At 47.4% G+C, this 15,851-nt stretch overlaps 4 protein-coding genes across 4 annotated transcripts; 3 read left to right on the forward strand and 1 right to left on the reverse strand.

Moving 5' to 3' along the window:
• Positions 1-4,844: 4,844 nt before the first annotated feature.
• Positions 4,845-5,655, forward strand: BT62DRAFT_1055213 (uncharacterized protein; the record flags this gene model as incomplete). Its single annotated transcript, XM_043178559.1, has 4 exons — positions 4,845-4,953; positions 5,007-5,130; positions 5,152-5,320; positions 5,343-5,655. The coding sequence occupies 4 exons, from the start codon at positions 4,845-4,847 to the stop codon at positions 5,523-5,525; spliced, it is 585 nt and encodes a 194-aa protein (XP_043033151.1). The 3' UTR covers positions 5,526-5,655.
• An 803-nt stretch (positions 5,656-6,458) lies between these two features.
• On the forward strand, positions 6,459-7,800 carry BT62DRAFT_1013613 (uncharacterized protein; the record flags this gene model as incomplete). The annotated part of the gene is made up of 4 exons (XM_043178086.1): positions 6,459-6,582; positions 7,029-7,127; positions 7,182-7,507; positions 7,564-7,800. The coding sequence occupies 4 exons, from the start codon at positions 6,459-6,461 to the stop codon at positions 7,798-7,800; spliced, it is 786 nt and encodes a 261-aa protein (XP_043033152.1).
• Positions 7,801-8,434: 634 nt separating this feature from the next.
• BT62DRAFT_1055220 (uncharacterized protein) lies at positions 8,435-10,176 on the forward strand (the record flags this gene model as incomplete). Its single annotated transcript, XM_043178560.1, has 8 exons — positions 8,435-8,502; positions 8,549-8,727; positions 8,780-8,993; positions 9,181-9,241; positions 9,300-9,407; positions 9,460-9,575; positions 9,632-9,651; positions 9,703-10,176. 8 exons carry the CDS (start codon positions 8,435-8,437, stop codon positions 9,759-9,761), a joined length of 825 nt encoding a protein of 274 aa, XP_043033153.1. The 3' UTR covers positions 9,762-10,176.
• Positions 10,177-15,353: 5,177 nt separating this feature from the next.
• Positions 15,354-15,575, reverse strand: BT62DRAFT_876340 (uncharacterized protein; the record flags this gene model as incomplete). Its single annotated transcript, XM_043182546.1, has 2 exons — positions 15,354-15,430; positions 15,488-15,575. Coding segments are annotated over 2 exons (165 nt in total), but the record flags the coding sequence as incomplete, so codon positions are not given.
• Between the last annotated feature and the right edge of the window lie 276 nt (positions 15,576-15,851).

The raw sequence follows: 15,851 nt of genomic DNA on the forward strand, positions 1-15,851 counted from the left end.
ACTGCCGGAAAACCTTCGGGCTCCTCGACAACCGCCGTCTCGTATGGCACGCAGAAGACCGGGACCGGTACGACTTATACCGGAGCCGGGAAGCCAATGGACATCGACCGCATGAAGAAGGAAGGAAAATGTTTCAATTGTGGGCAGAAGGGGCACATGGCAAAGGATTGCCCGAAGAAGAAGTGAACCCGAGAAGACATACGGGCGCAGATCGCCGAGCTCCAGAAGGAAGAAGAAGACCTTGGAAAGGAAACCAAGATCAAGGAAGTAAAAGGCGAGGCCAGCCAATGAGCGATTCCATTGGACTGGCCAAAAGATCAGATGGTGTGTCAACAACAGCCGCTAGTCGGACTGATAATGTCTCTGTAGCTACAATCATGTCTACTACGCATTCGAATATACCCAGCTCGTTTACAAAGCACACCATTGAATCGCAAAAGAAAAAACACACTCAAACACCCGTGGGTCGAACAGGGACAGAGAGTCCCACCACGTGGCTAAAACCATTTGACACCGAATGGACGTGGAGGGCCATCAAGGAAGCCACAGACGAAGCAGCGGCAAAAGCCGTGCTCCGGAATTGGATACACCGGGCAAGAACGGAAGAGGTGGTGGATGAACTGGTCAAAGGAATCAAGAAGGCCGAACGCTATCGCGCCCTAGAATGGTTGGATGAGCTCCATGGACCCAAAAAATACATTCTACGAGCCAAGACCCCTGGATGAGATCTAACCACGAAGGGACAAATCGAAGTGTTAACCTCCCGAGCCACCTATCCAGTAACCGCCCTAATTGACAGCGGCTGCACAGGGAGCTCGATCAATCGAGCTTTCGTCGACAAGCATCAGCTCCCTACCAGGGCAACGGCAGCACCAATACCAGTATACAACGCCGACGGAACAAAGAATCAAGCCGGATCCATTACCGAGTTCGTCGAACTCAGGTTAACCATCGGAGACCACTCCGAACGGATCGACCTAGCAGTAACGGATCTCGGGACAAAAGAACTTTTCCTCGGCCATGACTGGCTGATCCGTCACAACCCGCTAATCAACTGGAAGACCGGTCGAATTACCTTCGCCCAGTGCAGATGTAGGAAAATCCCATTCGAACTGCCGGATGAGGATCCCGAAGACCGATGGGATGAGGAAATGGAAGACGGAGAGACTATACTGGCGGTGGACCTGGAAAAAGAAATCCATATACGAGCCGTCCATCATGCGAACGACTTGGCCGCCAAGGCAAATCAAGGGAAGGAGGAGAAGACGTTTGAGGAGATGGTGCCCGAGTGGGCCCGAGACTACAAGGACCTGTTCGAAAAGGAGAGCTTCGACGAGCTACCCACCTCGAAGCCCTGGGATCATGCGATCGAGCTGATTCCTAATGCCAACGCCAATCTGGATTGCAAGATCTACCCACTTGGGCACTACGAGCAACAGGAACTTGATAAGTTTCTGGACGAGAATCTGTCGAGCGGGCGGATCCATCCCTCAAAATCCCCCATGGCATCTCCCTTCTTCTTCGTCAAGAAGAAAGATGGAAAACTCCGACCGGTCCAAGATTACCGGAAGCTCAATGAGATGACGATCAAAAATCGCTATCCACTGCCCCTGATCTCGGAGTTAATGGACAAACTCCAGGGCGCCAGATACTACACAAAACTTGACGTACGATGGGGATATAATAACATCCGAATCAAGGAAGGCGATGAGTGGAAGGCCGCATTCCGCACTAACCGGGGGCTATTCGAGCCAACGGTCATGTTCTTTGGCCTCACAAACTCTCCCGCCACCTTCCAGTGGATGATGAACGACATCTTCAAGAACCTCATCTCCACCGGGAAAGTGACAATCTACCTTGACGACATCCTAATCATGTCCAAGACAAAGGAAGAGCATCGCGACCTAGTACGAAAGGTACTAGCCTTAATGAGGAAACACAGACTATTTCTCAAAGCGGAGAAATGCGAATTCGAAGTGCTGGAAACAGAGTACCTTGGGGTAATCATCAGCGAAGGGAGCATCCGGATGGACCCAGTAAAGGTTGCAGGAGTCGCGGAGTGGCCAGAACCCAACAAGAAGAAGGAATTACAATCATTCCTCGGGTTCACAAACTTCTACCGACGATTCATTCGCGACTACAGCAAGATCGTCTGCCCAATGACGCAGTTAACGGGCAATGCACCCTGGAATTGGGGACTCTCTCAACAAATCGCCTTCGAGGACCTCAAACGACGGCTGGCAGAGGATGTTGTATTGGCAGTCCCATCCCAAGAAGGAAGGTTCAGAGTAGAAGCCAACTCGAGTGAGGGGGCAATAGGGGCCGTTCTCTCACAAGAACAAGATGGGAAGTGGCAACCCGTAGCCTTTCTCTCCAAGGCTTTAACGGTCACAGAACGAAACTACGAAATCTACGACAAAGAGCTACTCGCCATTATGCTCGCCTTAGAAGAATGGCGACACTACCTCATCGGGGCAGAGGAAATATTTGAGGTCTGGATGGACCATCAAAATTTACGCTACTTCCGACAGCCACAGAAACTTAATCGACGCCAAGCCCGCTGGGTAACAGAGCTCAGCCAATATCAGTACACCTTACATCACAAAGCCGGAACGGCAAACAAAAAAGCCGACCTGCTAAGTCGACGGGCAGACCATGACCAAGGAGGAACTGATAACGAGGGGGTAACATTACTGAAGCCGGAACACTTTCGAGCCATGATAATGCCAACAGAAGAGGAAATACACAAACGGATCAAGAGCGCCACGCGGGATACCCACAAATGGGACCAACGTGTGGCCCCGTCTCTCAATCACGAACGAGGAATGGTAAAGGAGGGGGGATTGATCCGCTACGATGGGCGCATCTATATCCCCAGGGACCAACAATTACGTGGCGAAATCATCGCCACCTGTCATGATCACGCAACGGCAGGACACCCGGGCATCGCCAAAACCAAAGAACTAGTACTACGGGAGTACTGGTGGCCGAAGATGGGGCATGACATAACAGCATATGTAAAAGCTTGCAAAGCCTGTCAACGAGGGAAGTCCTCCACGCAAGCCCGAGCCGCGCCCCTACATCCCAATGAAATACCCTCTACTCCATGGACACACATTTCCATCGATATGATCACCGGCTTACCCGAATGCAACGGCTATGACGCCATCCTCGTCATAGTAGACCGATTCTCAAAAACCATCATCCCAGTCGCATGTTCCACAGAATTGAATTCGGAAGGATGGGCAAAAATTCTACGTGACGAAGTGTACGCGAAGCATGGGATGCCCCAAGTCGTTATCTCAGACAGGGGTCCTCAATTTGTCTCTAAATTCATCACCGACTTATACCGACTCCTAAACGTCAAACAAAATGCATCCACTGCCTATCACCCCCAAACAGACGGACAGACGGAACGTGTTAATCAGGAAATCGAAAAGTACCTGCGTCTTTTCATTAACTACCGACAGGATGATTGGACCGAATGGCTGGCACTCACAGGCTTTCAACATAACAACCGTGTGCACTCTGCAACGGGGAAAACCCCATTCTTCGTAAACCATGGCCGACACCCACACATCACTCAGACAAGTCGCTTCCGTGCGACTACACCCGCCTCATCGGACTTTGTGGCCACCATGGAAAAAATTCACAACGAAACAAAAGTGGCTTTAGAGAAGGCCGCAATAACAATGAAGAAAACCTACGACAAACACCGACGGCCAAATCGCACCTATCAACCAAATGACAAAGTATGGCTAGACACAACAAACCTTCATTTGCCACGTCCAAAAAAGAAACTTGACGACAAACGGACAGGTCCCTTCACAGTCGTAAAAGCCATCGGGCCTAGCGCATACAAACTACGTCTACCACAGACTTGGAAAATCCACGACGTTTTCAATGAAAGTTTGCTAAACCCATACATCGCCCCAGCCTTCCCTAACCAGGAACGGCCACCACCCCCACCTCCAGACCTGATCAACGACGAAGAACATTTCGAAATTGATCACATCCTTGATCATAAACTCCGATGAACCAAGGCCAAAGGGGGAGGAACAACAACGACTGTCAATTACCTCGTCAGTTGGAAGGGGTATGGCCCAGAATCTAATCAATGGGTCAACGAAAAATATATGGACGCCGACAAAGCCATATATGACTATGAACTCTCCCTTAATTAAGCCATCGGGACAATGGTCTTAACAAGGGGGTAATGTTACGATTTTACTATTTTTTCCTTTTCCTTAACCCCTATTTTGCACTTAGTCATGACACTGGACCATGGGGATCTTGGTCAGCACGTCAGAATCCACCATTGTCTTCGACAAAGAGACGGCGCTCGACGATGCACAACGAACCTTTTATGTATGGTAACGAGGCCCTAGTACAATGGGCACAAAGGACACAGCAACGCACAATAGGTAGTCGTATATTTAGGCCCTATCGAGTAGTATTTAAGTAGGATAGCTCTCGCTGGTAATCCCCAGCTTCGAGCTAAAGTTTATACATACCATTCTATCTCGAGTCTACTTCTGACCTTGAGTCACTCCGTACGAAGACACATATAGTGGACTCAGGTGATTCCTCGAAGTGCAAAGGAACACCTGTTTATCACGTGTTTACGTTCACGTGACGCTTAGGCCTAACACTGGCTCCATGCTGGCACTAGCTCTTATTGATGAGGATCAAGATAATATATGGTTAGCCAGACTAGGCGATTCAACTGTTGGTGTGTCATCATTCTCTATTCAATTTCTGCCCAGTCTGATGTTCAATTAGCACTGGCCTGTGAAGACCCTGATGGAATAGGATATGGTGAGGTACTCCTTACCCCCCATAGCATGTGTACTCTGAAGGAGTATCTTTCTATCACTATGATGCATCTCTCCAAGGAGAAGGATGACATAATAGAAAATAGTCAGTTGTTGGGTGCGGTACTATACATAAGAGGTATGTAGCAACTGACACATCTTATCTTTGTATTCACTGTTCCATGCTTACAGGTTTGGGTGACTATAGTCTCAAGTTCCCATCAGAGTTCTCAACAGAGCTCTTCTTCAAACTCCTGAGAGGACAACAACTGCAATGCTACCAGGATGGCATTCAGTATTGCAATGTGATGCCACCGTATGTCTTCAACTCACCCAGCACCCATTTTATCGACCTCACTGAGCTTCAACTGCACAAGTCAACTCTGGTTCTATATACCCATGGTGTTGATGCTATTGTGGATGGTGAGGCTACAGTCAGTCAGAGGGTCAAAAAGCTGGATGGACCTGATCCTTCTATCATTGTGGGGAGACTCATTGGCAGCCAGGTCAATGATGCTTTTGCTCAAGAGACTCAACCATAGTGTTGAAGTCAGCTGGATAGGCTCAGATGGAAACTGGGCTGTGGAGCTACTGGGGAACTTGGTAGCTGGAACTTCAGTGGAACTGTTTGCCAAGTTTCTTGGGCCTGCAGAACATGGGCAAAGGGATGATATGATGATTCTTCAGTATGAACTGGTGCCAAGGATTTAATTTTCTCTTGTTTTGTAATCATGTATCCTGTGGAATTGATAGGATGTTCTTTTTGTTGTAGTTCTAAAATGCATGTGTCTCAATGATATGGTGAGAGCCTGATCCAAAATTAATGTGTTCTCACCATCACCAGACTGATTTTGGATGTATGGGTCACTTGATTTTTATTGACAGTCATCATATGTATAATAATATGTAATAGTCTGTGTACACAATTTCAGCAGCCAGGTAAAGTGAAAGAGAAGCTAGCTGCATGCATCAGAGCAATAATTATTAATCTCTAGCTTATGAGTGCAACAGTATGAGTCTAACAGCCTTTGCACACAGTGCAACAGCAGCCCAGTCAATGTTGTCATTGGAAAGAGATACTTTGAAAAATACTGATCATAATCATGATGGTTAGCATGAATCATGGATCATGGGATGTAGAGTGCTTGACATGAATCCTAACATGTGGTCACATCATGCACTGCCATAGACTCTGACTTTTGGGACTGCATCTTGGTTTCTAAGCTACAAACTCTAGCTTAAAGCCTTCTGCTTCACAATTCATCCCTGAGTGCCTCAATATTTTGATCTCACTGAAGCACACCACAACCACATCATCGAAATAGTATCTTCTGATCTGATAACAGGCACCGGAGTGCGATAGGGAAAGCCCTGGGCTCGACTATCGCTTCATATATGAATCATCACGCCACCAATAAATCACTTCTACCGGTGTCCCTTGTTTCCAGGAGAATCCAGACAACAAGAATCAAGATTATCAAGGTGTCTTGTGATCGCCGCACCGTAAGTATGTTACATCAACACTGCAATATTTGGTAATGATAGTTTCAAGATAATATCAGACTGGATTTATTCTACATAAAGCGCTGACTGTTCAGTCAGATCAGGCGCCAAAGTCCATCTCCGTTCTTCTTTCGAGGCTCAATGTTCCCCAGTATTAATGGTACGGGGACTACTATCCCAGAATTAACCAACAGTGAGGTCAAGGACATCCTCCAATCTCTGGATGGACTATTGAACGAAGCGGTCCTCACTGGATCATTACACGGTCAGAGGGTCCATTTGCTTCCAATCAACTGTCCACAACTCAAGTTGCTTCTAGGATTTTATACCGGAGTAGTGGCTATAACGATGTGGACCCTTGGTTTATAAATTACTCTCTGCTAATGTTGCGCCTTTCTAATGAGTTCAAATTCTGTCTAGTTTCGAGTAAAAACTGTGGAAATTCTCGCAGGCCACGCTTCTTCATTGTCATCATCTTACTCTTATATGCCATGGCGACTTTTATCCTTTTCTACAACTGGAGCCTGTGTGCTCTATCTTTTATCGCCCATGGGCAAAACTTCTGGACGAAATACGATGCCTCCTTACATGAATACTTGCCAATGGTCTTGATAGAGAATATTAATGCTGTTTTGAGCACTCTCCTGGCAGATGCTACTTTGGCATGATGTTTCCTTTCTTTCTCGTACAGTTTATTCATTAAATTTGTAGATTTGGCGTTGTTGGAATGTTTGGGGACGGTCTTGGCGCGTTGTGTTCATTCCGACCATCTGTACTACTTTGGCGCTCAGTGGGTCCGTGATACAATTGGTCGCGTAGGATTTGGGTAAATCTATTACCTGCAACTCATCTCCGCACATCTAGTCAGTAGAGGAATTATACTCTACGATAATGTTTTCGGCAACGCACCAGATCCATCGGATCTTTACACGCTGAACTCCGTCGACTGGGCTGTGCTTTACACTTCAGTCATCTTGGCTACCCTACTATGGTGCACGATTTTCATTATTTACCGCATCCTCAAAGTCAGCGGCATCGCGGAAGGGTTACGCACATATCGCAGAGTCATAGAGGTCATCGTAGACTCCGCTACTCTTCCCTCAGCGTTAATAGTTGTTCTCTTGGTGTTTGAAGTTCGCAACAATGCCCCAGTCGGGGAATATTTGGACCTGGTAGCCAGTGAGATGAGGGTAATTGCATTCCAGTATCTATTTCAGGCTTACCGTTTTGACCTTAATGGTTTAAGGGAATTATACCTACAATTTTATTTGGTCGTATCGCAGCTGGGCACCCATCCCCTGACGACTCCTGGAGGGAGGGAAGTACCGTATCGTCGCTTCGGTTTGGAGATCATTCGATCGACCCGGGCAGAACTCAAACGGATGCTGAAAGCAACTCCTCTTTTCGTTTGAGATTAGACTTAGAGGAGAGCGTGGAGTCAGATGGCAGACGAAGCGGGGATGAGATAATAGGTGTTCCGTAATTACGACTTGTTGCTATCGTCTACAGGACCTGTATTTGTTGAGATAATGCGTTTATCTGGCTCTAGGACCGTGCATGCACTTTCAAGAAATTTATCAGCCGAACGGCTAGCACATCTATTCGCTAAATGATGTTACCTAAAAGGAAGTATCAGTGTATTGGTAGTAAGGACCTGCTTCCTTCATGTGTTCGGTTCTTTTTGCATCAGAAGCAAAAGGCGCCTGCATCCCATCATGGATAGAGAACTCGGAAACTGGTATGCGGCACAAGGGCAAAACTTTCCCTGCGAAGTGGAGAAACAACTTCGCTCATGCCGGCCCGGGTTTGCCACCAACTGAATCTCCAGGTGAATTCTTTCTTCATTTACCATGTGCACCCTCGATGCACCTTTCTTCTCGCCCCACCCTCCACTCGTTGATATGTTGACCAGCCGTCTGGCAAGGATGGATAAACGTCGCTGTAATTCCGGTAGCGATGAATTATCGGGAGTTTGGACACTACTGGTGTGATGTACGTACGAGTCAACTATCAGTCAGGCGATTAGCAGTCCGGATGAAACACGGGAAGAGTATCGCCACATGATCGATGATCTTTAACATTTCTTATAAGAATTCGAAGAGGCCGTGGTCGTCATCATGTTTCCCCATCTTCTCCTCCTCCTCCTGGCAGCAAAAGCCAACGCGCAGAAGTACTGGTTCAGCTTGTACGTGCTACTCAAAATTTAATACGCAAGCTGAAAGGTAATCCAGCGGCGACTCGTACACCCAAACTGGCTTCGTTACCAATGGGACGGAGCCAGCTGTAGGTAACCCGCTCGGAAATCCTCCGTACCCAGGATACACAGCGACCGGAGGCCAGAACTGGGTGGACTACGTCACGACGGTGGATAACACCTCTCTTGTCCTGACATACAACTTGGCGTACGGAGGTGCGTCCCAGTCCAAATTATTTTTACGAACTCGGCTGACTCGGAATACTAGGTGCCACGATTTCTGCTGAGTTGGTCACGCCTTACGAGCCCACCGTCTTGTCGCTCACGGACCAGGTCAACGAGTTTCTGGATAGCTATGCCTTTATGAGGGAACCACTGTGGGAGAGCGCGGACACGCTGTTTTCGGTTTGGATAGGAATTAATGATATTGGGAATAGTTATTACCTTGGAGGTGATCGGGACGCGTATGCAGACTTCTTCTGGTTTGTAAAAATAACTGAGAGGCTGCTTCCATCAGGTTCTCTGATACGCTACTGGATGCGTATTTCGCGCTTGTTGAACAATTTGTGCGTCGGTTTCCAAGTCCTTTTTTTCTCTCTTATCTGACTGGACTACAGTAGTTGGTACAGATCTTTTAATGAAGAAGCTGGATAATTGACGTTCTCCCAGCGATGTTGGAGCGAGGAACTTTTTATTCGTAAATGTCCCGCCAATCGATCGTTCACCCTTGGTAAGCTTTTCGCACGTTCCAACTTGAGACGGTAATGATTGACTCTCTGTGCAAGTAGATGCTCGCTCAATCGACATCAGCGCAAGCTCTGGAAAAGTCTGTGATCGAGGGCTTCAATAGCAAGCTTACGGTTCGTGTGGCTTCTCTGAAAGCTAACCATAGCGATGTAGGTGTACCAAAAAATGTATTTATCGCGGGCTGAGCGTTAATGTATGTAGGTTACGACCTGGATCTGGGACTCGAACGCTGCGTTTACGGCGATTTTGGATGATCCCACTTGCTATGGTTTCGAAGATGCGACGACCTATGGAGATGCGCCAGATATCTTTTGGGGGTGAGTAGGATTTATTTTATGTTTGTCAGTCCAGTTTCTTATTTTTTTTTCCACAGCAATAATTACCATCCGTCAAGTGAGTGAATCTGTTCAGGGTGGCTATTTAGGCTTATATTAGCCTTGCCAGGTTACGCGCACGCCTATTTCGGTCAAGACGTAGCAGCTGTTCTTGGAGGATTCATTTAAAGGGAAAACTGGTCAGATTGGTATCATTTGTGCATGAAATGAAACAACGTTAGGGGCCCGGGAACGCGCTTGTGGCGTGTGGATTTGAGGGTTTTGCCGCCGTGATCTCTTTCCTTTGCTTTTGCCACGACAACAGTGCTCACTCTCAGCCGTTCTTTTTTTGTATAAAGCAATTGCTGAGATTTACTTGAAGAGCAAGAGGGTGAACCACAGGGATATCTTGCTCGTTGTCGTAGAGGGCGTGATACGAAATCGCTATCAGTATAAATGCACATGGAACTGAAGGAGAACTTTCAGCTATACCTGCAGTCTGTCTCGACGTGGACGGTCTCAACAATTCTGCGCTCATCATCAGTCGATATGCTCACTCTGAGCCAGCTGGAATATCCAGCAGCCAAAGAGGATGCAGATACCGCCGTCATAGTGGCTCCGCGGAAGCGTCAGTGTCGACGTCGTTCGCCAGTCTCAATGGCTGAGTTCTGTATTGTTTCTATTATCCTGACCTCTTGCTAGCAAGGAATCTCCTCTGGCCATCGGGGGCCAGCACATCAGTGCGTCTTCTTTTCATCGATACAGCCCCAAAATCTTTCCTCACAGCAATCTTAGCTGATGATGTATGGCGCGATGGCGTGCGTCAGAGTACCTTGCGATTCCCTGGGACCTTCGTCGTATGGCGGTCTACCGAGGAGACGCCGAGAGCATCAAGGAACGGACCATCGTATGCACATTCCCCAGAAACAGAAAGCTCATCGTTCGGGACAGAGAGCAAGCGTCAAACCAAATCGTATGGATGTTTGGATACGCGATGGTCTACTGGACTTGACGCCTGCGCGTTCTGACGTGCTCGGCGATCTCTAGACTCTGCGCTGTTTTCTGGGGATGAGGCACAGCATTTTCCAAGGTATTGCAGTATCCCCTCTTCGCCAATGGTTGTGGACTAAGAGTAGTCTGATGCAGGTATGTGGATGCTAATCCAGTTGGGACCCATGATGGAGATGGTAGGAGATGGTGGGTATGCGTAGAAGGAAGCAGGTACCGATATTGTCTGTATGAAGGTCCTGGTGAGGCTGAGGCAAGGGATATGAGTGACTTGGCACCATTCTCAGCTCCGATGAGCCTATCTATGCTGAACCAAAAGATTCTCCGTTGGAAGGTTCATCGCGTCGTGCGCGATACTGGGTCTCATTGGCCCTTCTTCTGATCAAAAAGTCCTCCCATTCATACAGGTCGTTGTGCCTGATAAGCCATGACCAACAGCTCCATCCACTCACGCGTATTACGGGCGGGCGAGTCGTCTAGGGCCTCCCGGCCGCATTCCGCGTCGATCTCTGTATCGTTGTTAGCCAACTGGGTGCATAGTCGCTTCGTCCTACAAACCATTTTGGATCGCTCCTCCGCATAATAATTTGCTCGGTCACGATTATGACTTTCTCTCTTACCAGTGAGTTCCATGCTTTTTCTCGAGAGTGAGGATTCACCGAGATTTTTACCTCGGAGAACATCAATGTGCCTCTCCGGTTTAAACGAATATCGATGGTCTTATTCCTCTCGGTCCATGTCCCCTTGTCTGAAGGCTACGTTGGTGATTCCTAGGTAAATTCCTCTCGCATTGAATACTTTATATCTGAACTGAGCGCACTGCCAGCGGAATTAGTTCAACCTCTAGCAGCTGGAAGAGGTGCTTTGGCAATCAATATCTGTTGTCTTCGCATTGCTAGTCTAGGAAATGTACTTCATCCTCTCTTGTGTAATGTTGTGTCTGTTCCATTTCGTTGTAATATTATGATCGAAGAAACTTGGTTGAACCAAAAATGAACGGACTTCTCCGCACGGGCCCCGATTTTATTTCAACGAGTTAGCTACTCAGTTTGGATTGTTCTCCAATTACGTCACATTATCAGGTTTCGATCCTCAGTCTCTGGTGAGTTTCAGCCTTTGACTTTCTCATAAGCTATGTTCTGACTTCAGAGACATAAAGGCTCGAGCACCCAAACAAAGCATCTTTTCTGTCGCTACAGCTACCGGCCGCCCACAAGTCGTGTCAACGTCTTTTCATTCAATCAGTGATTGGCGAGAGCTGTTTATCCGCGTATGTAGTTCCGGCATCACTGCCGGCGTCTACTCTGTGACCTTCCAGCCAACACCCGGTGCCAGCAATGAAGACCAATTCATCATGCAGGAATGGCTCTTCAATGGCCAACAGTGGAAATTCCTCACTGTTTTCAATGGTAAGCCCTTTGGTTATGACCTTTGTTCTATCTGACTAAACCATTAATTCCAGGCCATGGTGGTGCTCCAGAGAATCAGATCAGATGCTGTATCTTGATGATATGATGATCCTTCAGTATGAACTGGTGTGGACAGCAAATGTTGTTCTATAGCCATCATATTCTGATGTCCCTTTCCTGTGCTACTCTAAAAGCTTCCTCTTTTCCAAGGAGGTTGTAAACTATACTGGTGGTAGCCAGCCATGGTGCAGCAAAACTTCCCTGGCCACTGCTGCCTATAGCACCAAACAGGATGGTCAGGGTGTGGCATTTAACAGCCATAACATTTCCACCCCTGTGAACTACAGTGCAACCATGTTGAATCACAGATTTTAAACACATAGTACATGAACTCTGAAGTCATATTGGACTGGTAGCTTAATACCATCTATCTACCTATCTATCTACCTATCTATCTAAGATAACCACATTGAGCTTCATCTTATCCAAAAAAAGAGCAGCTGAAACAATGATTCATGGTTAATCCATGGCAAAGAACCATTGTATCCCATGAAGAAAAGACCACACAGTGCAAGAATATTTCCTTTGAAGTCCCAGCCAGCAAATTCCCCACATATCTGTCACATGTTCAGCATTGTCACCCATCCAGATGGCATCAAGATTCAAGATCACCTCAAATCACATCATCCATTGTCACTATGGTCAGGTGTGCAACTGATGACATACCAATGGGATTGGCTCAAGAACAGGAATAGACACAAATAAATAGGATAAACATGCTACCATAAAATCATCCATTCTGGCCACTCATGGATTATTGCACCTGCCATTTACTAACCAAGCAACAGTCAGTATAGAGCCAGAATAGTGGCTGGCCAGGGTCATATAGTCACTGAAAGTAGTGTAATACAAATCTACCTAGCCCCTCTATAGCTGGTACACCCTAGCATCCAGTTACTACAGCAGGGAGTAAGAATAGGACTAGCAAATACATATATGTGATGGATAACAAGAAAGTGAGGAACAGTGGTGCATATATGCATCTATGAATTTTATGGGCATGGCATGATATGAGATTGGCAGCTTCTATGTGAGGCAAATGAACGAAGGCCTTAGCATAGACGAGGTAAAACGCACCACGAATAACATTGCGAAGAATCTATTGGATGAACTTCATTTACTGGAAAGGGCATCCCGGAGCATGCCCGCCTCGTCAACCACAGTGGCAGCATTGAGGCAAAGACTCGGCATAGTTGACTGGTATCAAAGAGCAAATATCAGGCCTCGTCTCGCAAAGTCGTAACGACAAGGAGACGAAGGAGGATGAGGATGAAGATGGGTATGCAGAGGATGAGCACATTTTCTTTTTGTTGTGATGGCTGTCAGGTTCCGTTTGTAAAGCAGTTACAATGCGCGTTCCTTTATATACGTCGAGTCGAGTCATGGGAGGTCCCGGAGACATTAGAGGTGGCATGTCTAGCCCCGAGAATACATTGTTTCGACGCTCGAGATTCTCGTCAAGGAAGGAGCACAGCAAAGTGAAGGCACAAAAGAGGAAAGAACGAGCTTGTTTCTTAGCAGTCATCTACACTTCCACCCTATAACCGAGTAGACCTTCACCTCGACTCTGAATCCAGATGAAACAATTGAACGCCGGATCGTCGGTGGGTGCTACGCGGTGCCTAGAATTTTAATGCCCGGGGATCTTCAATAGTAGACTATAGTCCAGACTGAGTCGTTCTTTCGGCAGTGGAGTTAGGTGACGCCACAGAAGTGTTACGAAGAGAGGAATATCCTTAACAAATGATTCGGTGGTCCAGATAGACTCGCAGGTCATCTTTGTGGTTTCCAACGACATGTAAGTAATTATGTGAGAAAGTAAGCGAGGTCGTACCACCTAATATTAAGGTTAGTGCGAAGTATAGACTTTGATGTCGGACGCTATAGGCTGATTGCTGTCGCCGAGATTCGCGTCCAGGCTATCACTGACGCCATAGACCCACATACAGCGCGCATATCGTTTCCTGAGAGTGAGGTCGAGACCTTGACATTCATGAAGAACTCAGTGGATCATCAGCGCTCTATTGTCGGGATGTGCCATTCATCTCTCGGATTTCATAGATGGAGCAAATGACACGGTGCAGGATTCAAAATCTGCGGACTTGTCAATCAAGACTTGAAAGGACGACCGTCCCGTCAATAAAACAGTTCATCTGAAAGAATTATTCAGCGGATGGATATCGGAGGAAAGAAGACGCGAATTCGTACCAGCAACTCGCAAATAATCGCCCTTGTATTTCATCTGTCCAAGTTGACTCAGAACATGTCTGTCCGTCGATAGATATTCTTATCGGAATTAACAGGTTCATACAGAGGTACCTGGCCGCTCTGATCGATATTAAAAAAAGTTAAATTACCAGGACCGAGAATCCCCGTGATTGCCCTGCAAATAGTTAGGGACGATCCAATCTTCGTGCTTATAAAAGAATACCGGTGTCGTGTTTTTCAGCCAGTGCCCTGAAGCCATGTCTTAAGAATCAGGATGCACGATAAGAGGTTGATGAGAAGCGACAAGATGAGGTGATGGGCATTATTACCTTTGGGCGCGGCAAGAAAGCTTTTGAATATTTGCCATGTGCCATCATGTATCAGACTCGTATCTTGGTAGAAAATTATCGCGTCAATATGGATAAAATAGAATAATTGAAGATTGAAACGAAGTCCGGAGTCGTTGGTCGTGGCGTGCTCCTGGAGCGCTGAGCCTTCGGCCCGAACATCCTGACTTGATAACGTTTTTTGGGCCAATCAAGGAGGGTCGGTGTTCGCCGTAGACTGGCCCATCAACCATGATGCTGATTATATCCTTCAGGTTGTTGGCGGCCACATGCTTCAGAGCTGTAGCTTTTAACTTGGTCCAACCTTGTACTCTCAGCTTCGACGCGCAGATGTCAATTGCTGAGCAGTGCACACAAAAATTCACTGACAGAAAGCTTGACGTATCTTATTGCGCCACCCCCCACAGTAACTAGCCATGTCGACTCATTCTCTCAGAGACTGGCGGGATCTATTCAAGGGAATGTGTAACTCTAGTATCACCGCTGGGGTTCACTCCGTCACCTTTCAGCCTACTCCTGGGACTACGAATGAAGACCGGTTCGTTATCTGTATCATTCTTCTCCCCGTCCGCACCGAGGGAACGACATTCCTCCCACACAGGCCGGAGCGTGTAACTCGGCCCCGCCTTTGCTTCTTTGTCATCAGAAGAACACGTCGAACTCTGGGACGTGTCTGTTCTGCGTATCCGGACTTTGTCGTAGGGACGCGATGGGTGGGGGGAGGACGGGTGCGAGGACGAGGTATTGGGATGGTTTCTATAATGGCGGCGCATGTTGGATTTGACGTTAAATCCCCTGCCGCAGCCGGGAAATGGACATGTAAAAGCTAAGATGGATTCAAAGACGAAATAAGAGGAAAGGAGGAATTGTTGAGTGGACTCACGTATAGCACCGGTGTGGATGTTAGTGTGTGTTCTGAGACTGCTCGGGCTGTCGAAGCCTTTATTGCACTCTGTACAGACGTGCTTTTTTCCTCCCTTGCGGCGGTCGTCTTGACTGGGTATGCTAGCGGACTTTCGACCTCGGACTTGTTGATTGGTGAAAGTGGTGTCTGGGAGGAAAGGGTATTGTGGGTTTGTCCTGGCGCATGACGTGTGGGGAGGGTTAAGAACCGGCCATAGTATGTGTTCTGTCAGCCATTCATTAGCTAAATTACATACACGATCGACGACTACTACCTGGAAACGTCTCATGGATGCTCGGGAGGTTGGTCATCGGGAGTTTAAGAGGGGCACTGAAGGAAATAC

This window comes from Guyanagaster necrorhizus (assembly GCF_019112545.1).
Source record: "Guyanagaster necrorhizus MCA 3950 unplaced genomic scaffold BT62scaffold_65, whole genome shotgun sequence".
Classification (NCBI taxonomy): Eukaryota; Fungi; Basidiomycota; class Agaricomycetes; order Agaricales; family Physalacriaceae; genus Guyanagaster; species Guyanagaster necrorhizus.